Below are 15469 nucleotides of genomic sequence, written 5' to 3' on the forward strand. Positions count from 1 at the left end.
CTGTTTTTTACAATTTAAGCACATGTTCTCATTAGAGAGTGTGTGATCAATGTGATGGATGAATAAAATGTCTACAATTCAACAAGAATATAATAAAAATGCAATCAATATCAATAATAATAATAGTGTGCATGCGTGCAGGAGGCACTGAGCCCTGCCCTTGGTGAAACACCACAGAGACCAGAGGACAGAAGCAGTGCCCGTAAATGACACAATAACATAGCAGTATAGTTTTCTGTTCATTTGGCTTAAGCGCTGTGAAAAACTGCTTATAATTTCTAGGGAAAGCCACGATTTTTATAAATTGCATCCACATTTTCGCAGATTTCACAATCAAATCTCTCCCTTCGGAGAGACAGTGCGCTTTGTAGAGTATGACAACACAACAATAACTGACCTAGCCAAACTTGAATTGCAACATTGGGGCAAGTTTGCAGGAAGACCGTCAGAATATAAATTTCACTGTCAGCGTGACAAGCTTGCAATCAGGACAAGAGTTTTGTTGATTATTCCATCATTATACTTAAGCCATTGTGATATTTGATTAAGATTAAATAACTCAATATCTTTTAAATTGTTATAGGAAGATAAAAGTGTCAATGAGGTAATTTTAAGAACGTAAGTGATTAAAGTCTGAAATGTTTTGAGAAAGCTAATGGCTTTACTAAGGTAGAACATGGATATCTATCTGTCCATTTCTCACAGCAAACAACAGATGAAGACTAATATACACTGCTCAAAAAAATAAAGGGAACACTTAAACAATACAATGTAACTCCAAGTCAATCACACTCCTGTGAAATCAAACTGTCCACTTAGGAAGCAACACTGATTGACAATCAATTTCACATGCTGTTGTGCAAATGGAATAGACAACAGGTGGAAATTATAGGCAATTAGCAAGACACCCCCAATAAAGGAGTGGTTCTGCAGGTGGTGACCACAGACCACTTCTCAGTTCCTATGCTTCCTGGCTGATGTTTTGGTCACTTTTGAATGCTGGCGGTGCTTTCACTCTAGTGGTAGCATGAGCACGGCTCATTCAGGATGGCACATCAATGCGAGCTGTGGCAAGAAGGTTTGCTGTGTCTGTCAGCGTAGTGTCCAGAGCATGGAGGTGCTACCAGGAGACAGGCCAGGACATCAGGAGACGTGGGGGAGGCCGTAGGAGGGCAACAACCCAGCAGCAGGACCGCTACCTCCTCCTTTGTGCAAGAAGGAGCAGGAGGAGCACTGCCAGAGCCCTGCAAAATGACCTCCAGCAGGCCACAAATGTGCATGTGTCTGCTCAAACGGTCAGAAACAGACTCCATGAGGGTGGTATGAGGGCCCGACGTCCACAGGCGGGGGTTGTGCTTACAGCCCAATACCGTGTAGGACCGTTTGGCATTTGCCAGAGAACACCAAGATCAGCAAATTCGCCACTGGCGCCCTGTGCTCTTCACAGATGAAAGCAGGTTCACACTGAGCACATGTGACAGACGTGACAGAGTCTGGAGACGCCGTGGAGAACGTTCTGCTGCCTGCAACGTCCTCCAGCATGACCGGTTTGGCGGTGGGTCAGTAATGGTGTGGGGTGGCATTTCTTTGGGGGGCCGCACAGCCCTCCATGTGCTCGCCAGAGGTAGCCTGACTGCCATTAGGTACCGAGATGAGATCCACAAACCCCTTGTGAGACCATATGCTGGTGCGGTTGGCCCTGGCTTCCTCCTAATGCAAGACAATGCTAGACCTCATGTGGCTGGAGTGTGTCAGCAGTTCTTGCAAGAGAATGCTATGGACTGGCCCGCCCGTTCCCCAGACCTGAATCCAATTGAGCACATCTGGGACATCATGTCTCGCTCCATCCACCAACGCCACGTTGCACCACAGACTGCTTTAGTCCAGGTCTGGGAGGAGATCCCTCAGGAGACCATCCGCCACCTCATCAGGAGCATGCCCAGGCGTTGTAGGGAGGTCATACAGGTATGTGGAGGCCACACACACTACTAAACCTCATTTTGACTTGTTTTAAGGACATTACATCAAAGTTGGATCGGCCTGTAGTGTGGTTTTCCACTTTGATTTTGACTGCGACTCCAAATCCAGACCTCCGTGGGTTCATAAATTTGATTTCCATTGATCATTTTTGTGCGATTTTGTTGTCAGCACATTTAACTATGTAAAAATAGGGGTATTTAATGAGATTATTTAATTCATTCAGATCTAGGATGTGTTATTTTAGTGTTCCCTTTATTTTTTTGAGCAGTGTAGTTCCTTAAGCCAATATGAGGATGTTATTTTTAGGCGAAACTGTACAGGGTAAGGCTGGCAATGCATAATTTCATGATGATCATTGTGCACCACCAGAGACCCCCTTTATACCTTGCATTAAAATGTGTTTTGGGTAATCCGATTACAATCAAATAGTGCTTGACCACATGACAGTACAGGTGTAAATGCACACAAGGACAAATGCAAGAGAGCCGCGTGTGGAGGAGGCTTTTTAATAATTTCAATATGCTACATCATTGAGACGAACATGGTACTGAATGATAGGGGAAGGAATCACCAGAGGACCCACGATACGATATTATCACGATATTTATGTTGCGATTCGATTTTATTGCGATTTTAAATATATTGAGATATATTGCAATTTATTACCTTTTTCCAACTTCCAATTAGGTCCCTAAAGTCAAACTTTGTCAACATCTGTTTATCTAAAAAGATACATTTCTCTGTTTGTTCATATCACTTTTTCAGTCCTCTATATGGTCCTGTTAAGTTTTCTAGCGGACTAAAAAAGCAATAGATTTTATTATTCTAGTACCAAAAAGTTAAAACCCATCCCATCTGCAATTTATATAATAAAATATCGATACTTGGCGTCCGTGTATCGATACAATATTGCCATGGCAAATATCACGATACTATGCTGTATCGATTTTTTTCCCCCTCACCCCTACTGAATGACATCGTTACCAACAGGTGTGTTTTACTGTTGCTTTACCAGGTCAGTGCTTGTAAAATTTCTAGTGTCCTTGTCCGTTTCTCTCTGTGTTTCTCTACAAAGTGCTAAAATGGGTCGCCAAATATAGCCTACTTTGGCACCCAAATAAAGTCTTTGTGTGGGGAAGCACGGCTTATTTTGGCTTTCAAGGTATCACAAATTGCGAGCATTGTGTCTCAAAGTGAACTTCCACACCAACGACATCACGGCTGATCAAGCTGTCACCAGCCAATTCATCGGTGAATCTCTGATTGCAATCCAATCACCAAAAACACATTTTAATGCTAGGTGCAAAGAGGGTTAACACCAGGTGTAAATGTAATCAGACTAAATCATTTAGATACAATTAGGGCTGGGCGATATGGCCAAAAATGTTATCACGATAAAAACATTTCATATCATTCGATTTCGATAACTGTCACGATATATGTCTGTCAAATTCTTTCAAGTTGATTTTTGCTCCTGAGTTATCTTTATGGTCAGAATGTGACACTTTATGCCAAACAGTAGATCACTTTACAAGTCTGAGGTAGAACATTAATAACTATTATCGTTTAACAAATATTAGCTAATCTTTTTTCAGGCCTCTTTTTTTCAACAAAATTAATATTTTAATAGAAAAACTAAGTGCAATTTCGTGATCCAAATGAATTAAAGCGATATTTATTGACGATATACATTGAACATTTATTATATTGTTATTGAGCTTCTACAAATCAACATCTCATTTTTTTTGTGCATGGATTTAATTTCTTGCCTGTTAACAAAGCATCTATCTCTATATTCTTTAAGTCATTGTTAAATTTGCGATCATCTTTTTGATGCATTTCTCCTCATAAGCATCACATTCTGAAGCCTTTTCTGTGATAATAATTCAACAAAGATTTGAGGGTTGTAATCTTCCGGTTGCAATCCGCCATTTTTACAATAATAATTGCTATAGTGTACAAATGTAGAGGGTTTGCTGAATTAATTGCACAAGCTGGAGGAAGGTCCTGTACAGATGGCTATGGGCACCAAACGGACACATCTAAAGCATAAAGAGCTCCAGAGCCAGCACCACAGGAAATCTCCCACACGGACAAAGTCAAAAAATGTAGCCACAATATGAGCATTCAGCTGGCCTCCAGTGCTGCATGGAGCAAAGTTGCATCATATACACACAAATACTGCCAGATGGTCCTCAACAGCTCATTAACATCAGCAACAAGCACACTCAGAGCAACAGTCATCGACATACCAGCATGCCAATGATGACGAGTGTAAACAAACTTCTGGGAACACAGAGACAGATGCAATAAATGAATGATATCCTGTAGGATTCAGGCATCTGTAGTACAGGCATACCGTACAGTGTTTCCCACAGAATGACAGTAGAACTGTGCGAGGACAGGGCAAGCGGGACAGCGGAGAATCTTTCCATTTCCAGGAGGTTATTTCTTATTTCACCATTTTAATTCTACTTCATTCTCTATCTTATTTAAGTGTTTACTCTACTTTAATCTGCTCACCTTGCTTTTCCCCAGACTTGCACACACCTACACCTCTGGTTTCTTACTGCAAACACACTGGCCTCTTTCGGTTTCTCTCTCCCTGTATATGTCTGCTGTGCTGACTCCATCACCATCACAGAACTTTTGGATATTTCAATCCCCCAATTCCATGTTCCTCTGAAAAATGCTAAAATGGGCCACAAATATAGTTTAGCAGCTGTTAATATATCTGGGCAGCCTGCCCCAAGTAAAGTCTAAATGGGAGAAACATTGCTGTATGCTCGTTACTAAGATAATTGTTGCTTACTAATGACATTAATGGAAACAGGTCTTTTTAAGTTACTTACTGAAGCAATAAAGTAAAGCAATTTGAAGGACTGAAATCACTAGTGCAAGTTCTGAAGTAGCGGTTGTCGAAATGGCTTTGATCCGGTCAGTATCATTATAGCGTTTTTTAGAACTGGAGGTTGTTTTTTGCTGGCGCCTTGGGCCTGTCGTGGACAGCTGACTTCCAAAGCTTTGCATCTTCTTAAGATTCCATGCACTAGTTAGGTTTTGGTCTTTAACAGCAACTGATTTTCAATATAGTTTGCAGATTGATCAGGCAACATCTGTCTTTTTAAAGACAAACCACCTCCATGTCAGTGAGGTTGATCAACGTTCAATTCAATCTAATGAAGTGGATTGCAAGGCTGGTGGTGTAAGTATCTCTTCGAGCTCTTTGTTCACTCATTTTTAACTTCAGCATGTATTTTTCGGCAGCTATTGTTTGTTTAACTGTAGCACAATTGTACTGTATGCATGACGCAGTGAATGCCCAAACAAGGTGTTTTTGATCATGACAATAATGTCTGCTCACACATCATTAAAACAACGATTATCTCAGACTTTGTATATCGCACACACCTACTCACTGGGTTTCCACTTTGTGAGACTTCTCTGCAGTCTATCTTGTGGTGCCACGCTGACAGTAGTACATATGTACAAACATGTGAACGCACTGGTCTTTATGCATAAAAAAGCCATTTGTGAAAAAATGTAGGAGCAAACAATTTCCCAGTCATAAAAAGAGACAGGTTTTATGTAAGGACAGTCTACTGCAGGCATTAATGTAATTTAGGCACTTTCACCCAAACAGTTCCAGGGAGCAACAATCCTCATCTTTAGGAATGTACTCAAGAGCTAAAAGCTTCTTTGGTGCATTTTTGTTTGCATTACCACTGCATCTCAAGAATCAATAAGGATTATGCTGCTAAATGATTGTTTTTTGCAATTTAAAATAGTACAACCGATGAACTATGCTGAGCCTGTGTTTTTTGTGGTTCTCTTTATTAGTAAATAAATGAGACTACACCACCCATAATCCTAATATTTACACAAACAGCAAAAATTATTCAGCATCGATTAATCTGTCAGTTATTTTTTTCAAAGAATAAGTTAATTGTTTAGTCTATCAAAAAGAAAATAGTGTGATTTTCTGTCAATCAACTGATGAATTGACTAATTGTTTCAGCAATAAACACAATGTATTTGTTTTCATTTTAACCTAGAGTTATACTTGATGTTGATGTCAATAGTGACATATTCAACCAGTCAATGTGATAAATCAGTATAAACCACCTTCAACAACTTGCTGTCCTGGTGTAAGAGCAATGTTGTCATTGAGACTAATCAAGTCTGCAGAAGCCCTCAACACAGGTCAATCAAGAGGTCCACTTCCTGTTGCTGCATGTCTTGCATCGCTCTTGGCTCTGGAATAACAGTTGACCTTTGACCTGGACATACATCACTGCAGCTGCTGTGGAATGTTTTCTGGGAAGAGGTGGCTCTGATTACTGGGGTGGGGGATGCACGTCTCACACAAGGAAGTCTAGTCCTGTGTACAGCATCACACTGACTGTCCAACATAGGAGGGGGAGAAAAACATAACAGCATGATGTCTGCATCCCCCATGAAAGTAAACTATTAATCATTCATGTATGTGGGTGGTGATTGAATTCAGGCAAAAATGTAGGCCTGCCGATTCCACTTTTGCTTGAAAGCAAAATAATAAATAATTCATGGGACCACAGTGACAAGGCCAAGAACACCATTCCCTACTTATTCACCAGCCGTTTCACTCTTTCATAAAACACCCATCAAACCTTCTCCAGGGAGCAGCTCCACTCTAACGTTACTGTATCTGCCAGTACACAGCAATGTATTGATTCAACTGATACTCTTATTTGTTGGTCTATTTGCACGCATGTCTTAAATGTTTATATATATTTTTCTTCTTCTCTAGACTTTTATGAACTCAAATGGGTTCTGGGCTCATTCAGTTCCAATAGGAAGGGTGATTCAAAGAATGGGTCTAGATGTAAAAATACTGGAGGACACTTTCTCCTGAAGCACACCAATAAGGTTAATACAGGCAAAGGACATTAACCCTGGCTGAATTTCCTTATTAAAGGTAGACTAGTAACAAAGGAGGAGATAAAGATAATCCCTAAGATATAGTTTAATGATGATTGATTGATCACCATTAGGAATTTGAGGAAACTACCATTGTTCAACAAAGTTGAAGCAATGCTTATCATGCTTCCCTGGGACATCAATTACAAAAATGTTTTCATCAAATAACTGCACTGAGCCAAGCATAAATAACAGTGATCAGAACCTGTGATGAGGGCACACCACAACCTTTTCCATATGACAGGTACACCAAGATAAAATGCCGTGTTTTTCTTTGTAGTGCCATTATCAGCCTGTGCTCTGTACAAAGAAAAGAGACTGAGATGAAAAAATGATGACTCATGGCACTAAATGGGTGAAATCACTGATTCAGTGGGCTTTACAGCCAGAGAGCTGTCTTTTAAACCACTTTTTCAACACTAGTGCCAATGTAACACACACCAAAACTTGATGGGCAACGGTCAGCCACCAGACAGCTCAAACTACGATCCGATGGCATCTAAAAGCCGACTGTAGTGTGCCAAGGCATTTTCTGCTCTCCAAAATAGGTGCCAAGAATTTCATTTCATCTTTTTCCATCTAGTTGGTGAATAATGACAGGCCGGGCAGGAGCGGTAATTTTGACATCATTCAGTGTTTCCCCTATATGCATTCCGGAGCGGCAGTGTGGCGCTGCTGAATCATGACTGCCACTACTAAAATTTCCCACGATCATTTTCACTTGCACACTGTGCGAGCATGGCAACACCCAATGCTTGGCTAGCTTCTTCTCCTCGTTCTATGCAGAACATCTACGTGACAGATGGTGTTATAAGAGCAGCGTAACTCCTGTAAGGAATCGGGAAGTACATAGCGCGTGTTTGATTGGACGAGTGGCAGAAAGTGATGGTGAATGCGAGTGGGGGAAAATATTCTGGCAGTAAATGTACTGTGTCTGTAACAGTGTGTCAGCTTTTCAAGACCAAGAAATGTTTGTGTGTTGTTTTCCCACCTGCTGGAAAAGTGAAGCCTGTTAGCGCTAGCAAACATCTCCCCTCCCCTTCAGACTGCGCAGCTAAGCAGGAAAGCTTATACAGTAGCCTAGGCCGTGTCTTTTGGCTGCTATGTAACTGAACATTAACTCAATTTATAGAAAGTAACTGGTACATGTATTTTATTACTGCCTACTTGTCCAATGTTGAGAACATCAGTTACAAACAGAGTAAACTGGCGTAGCCTACAGCTCTGTCCTGTACACAGACTGATTCAATTATTTTTCACTTTTCAGGCGAGTCTGAAAAAGCGGTTGTTGGGAAGGGAAAGGATGGTGGTGACTGTAGAGGAGTTGAGCTTAGTAAAGCAAATGATGCAAACTAGTCCTTTTAAGCTAATGAGGAGACGTTTCATTTTGGATTTTGATGTACAAATAAAATGCACCTCAGAAGGGAGGAGGTTTCTCATTTTTCTCTCTTTTTTTTTTTATTAATGTCTATACAGATAAATGTCAAAGTCTGTAAAATGAATACACAAAAGGCAAACATGAACAGTCGTATTCTGTGGAGAGAATCATAACCAACCAAATTACTTTCCACAAATCTAATGGTTGTAGTTCCTCCCCAGTAGACTGATCTTTGGGTGTTTGTTATTTATTATCTGCTCTAGCTTTTCCAACTATTTGTTCAGAGATATGGTGAAAATAATGGCCCAATATGATGTGAAATTACATATTTGTCATTGGAAAACGTAAGATTTTCTTGGGGGAGAACCCCCAAACCTCCCGACCATGACAAACACCAAAACATTAATCTAAAGCTCACATTAAACTATGGGAAAACATGTGCATCGCATGCTCATGGACACAAGAGCAATGTTGCTGAGACATGTTGTGTTGGGTTTTTTTTATTCAGACAAAAGGTTTGCTTCACCTCCGCTGCTACAACTCCATCCTAGGAGAGACACTGTCATTATTTCATTGATTTAAAACCTAAAATAAGACAGCTTTAATCACATTTATTATTCAAATATCCAATTTACTTGTGCTGCTAAAATAACAATAACAGTTAGCGGTTTAATGATAAACCTCAATAGAATTCCCAACAGTTAGTATTACCATTTCAAATTTGAATTACCATTAAAACTGTGTTCGATAACGATGCTTTGAAAATCTCACAGTAAATACTGCCGCTATAGACTCTTACATAAATTGTGCATTAAGTCATTGCATATACTTTATAACATCTTTAATGTCAATGCACATTTGATATGGTTTTCAAATGCTTACATAAGGAATTGTATGTTATTATTGTTTATGCAGACAAAAGTGCCCAGTGCTGCTGGTTTGATGTGTGGTTTTTAATATAAAACTTGGTGAAATGGTTTCAGTGTGTGTAATAGTACCTTTTAGTTTAATAATAAGCTCCCAAATTTTCTCAAAATTGTGAAGTTGTGGCTGAATACTGCCAGTACACACAGGTAATAATTCCAAGGCACATGAATTACGTAGCAGAGTTAACTATTCTCACTTGGTCCACGTTGTATCATGTGCTATTGGCCTGTTGCTACCTTATTTGAGTACCTCTGAAACTTGGCTTCAAGGAAAACAAATTTTGCCAAGGTTTCTATGGTAACACGCAGCTTGTTGACCAGCATACTGTATTTTTATTCTCGATGGTTCAAAAATCCTACTTTTGGGCTTATCAATTCAATAGTAAACATCCATAACCTGTGCTACGTGAATATGGTTAGAGACAAACGTAAGAGAAAAATGTGGACAGCTTTGTTTATCTGTCTTATTGGTATAGAAACCAGAAATGATCAAATCTAACAAGAATCATTGTTTCCAATAATTCATCGGAAGGTCCGAACTTAAAGAAGTTCCCCTAGCATTATTTACCAGCACTTATTGTATGAGTCAGTGCATGAGCACACAAACTGACTCAAATAGACTAGCCATGAGTCAGGCACAATCTAACAGGAAAAGGCGAGAAGCATGCCAGCTCTTTCAGGTTAAACTTCCAGCTGGTTAGGATAAGCAAGCCAAACCCTACCAGGAATAAGGAGACATTTTTACTGCTGACACACACACACACACACACACACACACCCCCCTTCTTCCTCTATAGTCCCCCTTCCCCCACAACCCCTTCTCACCAGGAGGTAGGTTCATGGATTCTAGATAAAATCTGGATAACAATACTACTCTCAACGCAACACTGAAGACATCTAAACTGGACTGTTGCGCCCTGGGCCATGTGAAGCTACAGATAGTGCTAACCACATGATTTTCCTAAGAATCATTACTCTAGGCTGAAATAAATTTAGCCTTCTCTTCAGCTTTGTATTTCAATTGATAATATTTTGTATACCGTATGTATGAAGACTTCAGTGACAGCGTTAAATATGAAAACTCTGTAGGTGAATGTACTTCCCCAGATAACATTACCTTTTCACAGAGACGGAATGTGCAATTTTTTCCAGAAGGGCGTCCAGTTTTTGAAAATCCAGCAAATCGTTTGACTTGGCATGCATCTTGTAATCCATTTATAAACTCCACTAAACAGAAACAGAAACCAAAAACGGTCACAAAAAAATTACACAGAAGTTTGTTTCCTTTCTCCTCATCCAAAACACAGGAGAGATCAATTCTTCAGGTATCCTAAAATCCCACAGAACACAGTAGTAATCCTTAGTGTAGTCCAAGTGAAGTTTGTTCTACAAAAAAAGCCCCAGCCTGGCAACAGTGGTTCCAGGCAGGGAGGAAAGGCCGTGGAAGCCTACAGCCGGCAGGCTGTTTAGCTGTGTGAACCGGTCCTCTCTCTACCCCATCCCCCTCTCAGCAGTACAACGGCCCAGTTGCCACAGGCTCTTCGCTCCATTGTGTGTCCTCTCCCCAACTTACATGGACACAAGCCGCAAGCAAGAGGTGAACAAGGAGAGAAGGGAGAGAGGGCTCGATAAGATCCAGGAGGAACACTTTATTCCTCTCGCTCGCTCTCTCACCCTCTCTCTAGCACAGGCAGACCAGCATGCAGTTACTCAACAGTAAAAATGGCTCTGCTGCTTCCTCATTCAAGGGAGCCTCAGCCCACACACCCCTCCCTCCCTCCCTCCCTCCCTCCTACGCGCTTGCTCATTCCACCCCTCCCCTCTTTCCCCATCAATAGCTTGAGGTCCTTGCTCTCTCCTCTCTGTTACACCTTTAACACCCCACCCCCCTTCCTGTTTTTTCCTCTGTCCATTTGATCATGCCCCACCCCCACTCACTCTTCCCTCAGAATAATCTTGAATATGCCTTCCCCTACCAATTTAAGGGATCCCTTATCTGCACTCCATCCTGTCCTCATACCACTTGGATTCATATTCTGGCTGTACTACACAAATACAAGAGAAGCTGCAAAACAGTTTTTTTTGAGGAGAAAATATGATATATGGCCAGACCAAAAACATAAACTCTACAGACCCAGAAACACCAGCGGCTCTAAATCACATTTAATTCAAGCAGAGAACTTGATCAGGGTTACCAAAATTATCATTAACATTTTATTTTTCTGAAATCCACACCAGGTTAAATAAAAATTTAAAGTGTATTTCGTGTGGCTACTTGGCTCTTAAAGCAAGCAATTTTATTTTCATCTAGAAATATTAAACAACTGAAGGCAGAGGCTGCACATTGTACAGCCCAGGACTACCAGTAAATTAATGTGAATAATCTGGATGCAAGGCATAACGTAGGATAGCATAACAGTCAAGCTGGGGACATGAAGGAAAACAAACCACAGAGAGGGACAGAGAGTGTGACAGAAAGAGGGAAACCACCCACTGTGCCTTCCTGTAGCAGAGCAGCCTCCAGTACTGATGTTCTTGACTGTACGGTGACCACCCTGCACTGGTCGGCAGGAAGTACAGAACTCTTTTAATCAGATAAACTGGGTTATTTCCAATAATGTACCTGTAGTGCTTTGCTGTCTAGACAAATTTACCTTTGGATATGACTATGGCCATATGCTTTTAGATCATAATGGGATACGACTGATAAGATAATTCACAAAACTAAAAACAAAGTTGTTAGCGGGCCAGGTAAATACCAAGTAACATTTTTTGTACCATAATTACCACAAGTGCTAGTAAATGCAGCCTCATAATACATGCCTCATGCCAATAGGAACAGGAACCTCTCTGTGTGATGATGGTAGAATCAGGGAACATATGTAAGCATAGCCGCTGGCAGGATTCACAACTGAAGATACAATCTCAAGAGGCAGATGACATACAGAGACCCTGTTCACTCTTCACCAATCATCCATCCCACCTGACAATAGTGCCTCTTAACCCTGCTAAAGTAACTCTAACACTTTTAACCTGCAGTTCACTACTCGCCATGAGAGAAAAAGTGCAAGAAGGGCAAGTGAGAGACGACTGTTGGAGTGAGTGGATTAAATTAAATTACTTGTTTGAATAAACATTAAAACAGCCAATATCGTAAACGATATCAAATGTGCATTAACATTAAAGATTTTATAAAGTATATGCGGTGACACCATGAACAATTTTAACAAATACAGTCAGATATAGTCTTGTAAAGGAGTCCTTCATTCTGAAGTCCCAGCATCATGCATTGAGCTGAAAGTTAACTGACTTTGCATTCATTATAACGCAATTTTCTTCTATTAAGTTTCCCTCAGCACTCATTTCTTATAAAAAGCAAAATATGACCACACTTCAGACAGGCTGAAAAATCTCCAGAGCACTGTCACTGACTTCATTTCATCGCATATGTCTGGGAGACCGTTGTTAACTTTGGTTGAGGCTGGACAGTATTTACCATGAGGTTTTCAAAGAGAGTTAATCAAACATGGTTTTAATGATAATTCAACAGTTTGAATTCAATTTGAAACAATAATACTAAATGCCAGGAATTTTACCGTGGTTTATCATTAAACCGGTAACCACTTCATCCCTACACCAAATATATAAAAAGGTCTGTCCTAAGGCAGTAAAAGTAAAATTCCCCCAAAATAATGTATCTCCGAACTATCTCTTTAATCACATACATTTAGGCTATGAGATCTCATTTTAATAACTACTAATAATGTAATAGGTAACTTAATATTTTTTACATTTCCATTTACTGAGCCTACCGGTGGAGCCCCATGAGGAGGGCCTGCCTCCCACTTTTAAATCCTCTGCCTTAATCCATAAAACATTACATTGAGTGCACACCACAGTTTATCAAATCAACCACAAATCGTATTCTACACTACCAGAGGCAAGTTGATCGCTGACCTCTCACCTCTCATTCAATCTTAAGTCGCATGTGCATGCAAAAAATGTACACACCCACACAGTTTCAAAGTTAGTCATATGTCAAATTCCCATGAGATCAAGCGAGTAAAGAGCCACTCTGTGCACTGTATACTTGTCAGGTGACTGGTGAGTGCAATGCATAATGGCAGTTTTCCCAAATGAAACAAGCAGCAGCTTATTGGTGCTGCAGCCAGACATTGACGTGGTCCTCACAGACCCACTTCCCTGTCCACGTGCCATATGCACCATTCTCAAAGACAATACAGCAGCTGCTAGAATGACAAAGCTCCAACCTACAGCAATTCAGAGGAGGCCAAACTGATGGCCCTGTCACTGGAAGGATGGGGGGAGATCATATTCAGACACAGGGAAAGAGGGAGGGATGATAACTAGCAAGAGGAAGGGGGAAAGCAAAAGAGAGTATTGCATTTAGACTGGGGGTTGGGTCAGACAGAGAGGCAGCAGTGCACACAGAGATGAGACTCTGCGAAGAAGTCTGAGGGCACTTCCATTAATCATCAGAGCACCGGAGCAGCCGAAATCTACAGGGACCTGGAGTGGAGAAAACAGGGTACAGGCAATTTGCCAACTTCACATGGTGTAGCATACACTTGTGTAGTTAGTTATGCATTGGGAAAAACAATACAAAGAAGAGGGTACTTAGTAGCAATAATAACCAAAGCCTTTTTTGTTATATGAGAATTATCTGAATCTAACGAAGAACACTTCTGTCATTATAAAATATTACTTTTTACACCCACATAATTTGTTATCATTGAACAATCTGAAAATCACAATCCAAGCATTTCACAAATCTTTTCTTCAATATTGAAAGATACAAACTTATTCAGTGGCTCTGTCTCAGACTTTGAAAACTCCTGGACTACACTTAACCAAGGTCAGTCTTCTTACTAGATCCAGGAAAGTGAATGTGTCATGCCAATTTAAAGGGCACTCACTGATTTTACCCATTAAGTACAGTTTGTTAACGTTGATGTTATCATCAGGGTTATTTTTATCAACTTGGCTTGGGACTTAAAAATTAATAGAAAGCCTGTGTTTGGAAGAAGTGGGCATTTCGAAGGCAGGAGGGTGTAATGACAGAAAGCTTGACACATAATAAAGACTCATTTATCTTACGAGTCCTCCAACTGTACAAGTTCAGTGGAGTACCCCATTAAAAGTTCACTAGGTAACATTTATAAAAAATAACTGTCATATTTGCTCCTCCTACTGCTCCTAATGCCATCTGCAAGAATCCACTGTGCTTGCTGACTCCTCTCGCTCGCTCCCTCCCTCTCTCATACACAACTGCACAAATCAGTCCAACACAACGCTGTCAATGTCAGAGACCCACCTTGAAAAAAGTTATTAGCAAGCATGTAAGAAGCCTAGCTAATAAGGAGAGCTATGTTAATGTTAGAATACAGCTGGGCTGTCGAGGTTAGCATGCTGTTATATAGGTATACCGATATAATTTCAAAAGAGATATAAAATTATACTATTCCGTTTATACCGATATAGTTTGATGTTGAGTTAATTAATATGTTTCCGTAAAGTCCTGCCAGCGTTTGCCCCTCTCTCCCCCTCACCTCGCAACCCTGCCCCTCCCTCTGTCTGTGCGCAGCCCCCCTAGCTCACAAACTCTCTAACAACATCAGAATCAGCTTTATTTGCCAGGTATGTGAACACATACAAGGAATTTGACTCTGGATTGTACAATGCTCACGATGTGCTTACTTATACAATAATACAGTAACAAAATCAAACACAGGCTATGGAGTGAGACACAGTGCTGGTCGACATTGCTGAAGAACTGGCTCGTAAAAAGAAGAACTACGGTTTAGTCAGTGTTTCCCCACACATACACTTTACTTCAGCGGCACGCCCAGGTATATTTGGCGACACATTGTAATATTTCTCTGAGAAACAGAGTTATTACATTACAAGTCACGGACACAGTGGTGATTTTACAAGCGTGGACCAGGTAAAGTGACAGTGAACACACCAGTGCAGATGTCACTCCTTTGTACTGCTTAGTACAAACTACACAACTTTTAGTGTCGGCTGATGGCCATGCCATTCACTCTACAAAACTTGAGTCTTGAAGTCGCTGTGGCGTTCACACTATGTGACTGATCGGTGACAGGGTTATCACACACTACACAAGCTGACAAGGACTCGGTCACCTGATGCTGGTCTCCAAACCACGTTGTGTCAAGAAAACACATGAAATGGGAAATGACAC

At 40.7% G+C, this 15469-nt stretch overlaps 1 protein-coding gene across 5 annotated transcripts in view; it reads right to left on the reverse strand.

The window, feature by feature from the left end:
- The window catches only part of brd4 (bromodomain containing 4), a 39872-nt gene that overhangs the window by 20375 nt on the left and 4028 nt on the right, over positions 1-15469 (reverse strand). The window contains exon 1 of one of the 5 annotated variants that reach the window (XM_038709921.1): positions 10361-10926. The exons of the other annotated variants lie outside the window; for them this stretch is intronic. Within the exon in view, the coding sequence (XP_038565849.1) occupies positions 10361-10458 (98 nt within the window). The 5' untranslated portion in view covers positions 10459-10926. Of the gene's footprint in view, positions 1-10360; positions 10927-15469 lie in introns of those variants that run through there. 5 annotated transcript variants of the gene reach the window in all.

Source organism: Micropterus salmoides, unplaced genomic scaffold (genome assembly GCF_014851395.1).
Source record: "Micropterus salmoides isolate LMB-PRFRI ecotype aquatic unplaced genomic scaffold, ASM1485139v1 Ms_hic_scaffold_10, whole genome shotgun sequence".
Lineage (NCBI taxonomy): Eukaryota > Metazoa > Chordata > Actinopteri > Centrarchiformes > Centrarchidae > Micropterus > Micropterus salmoides.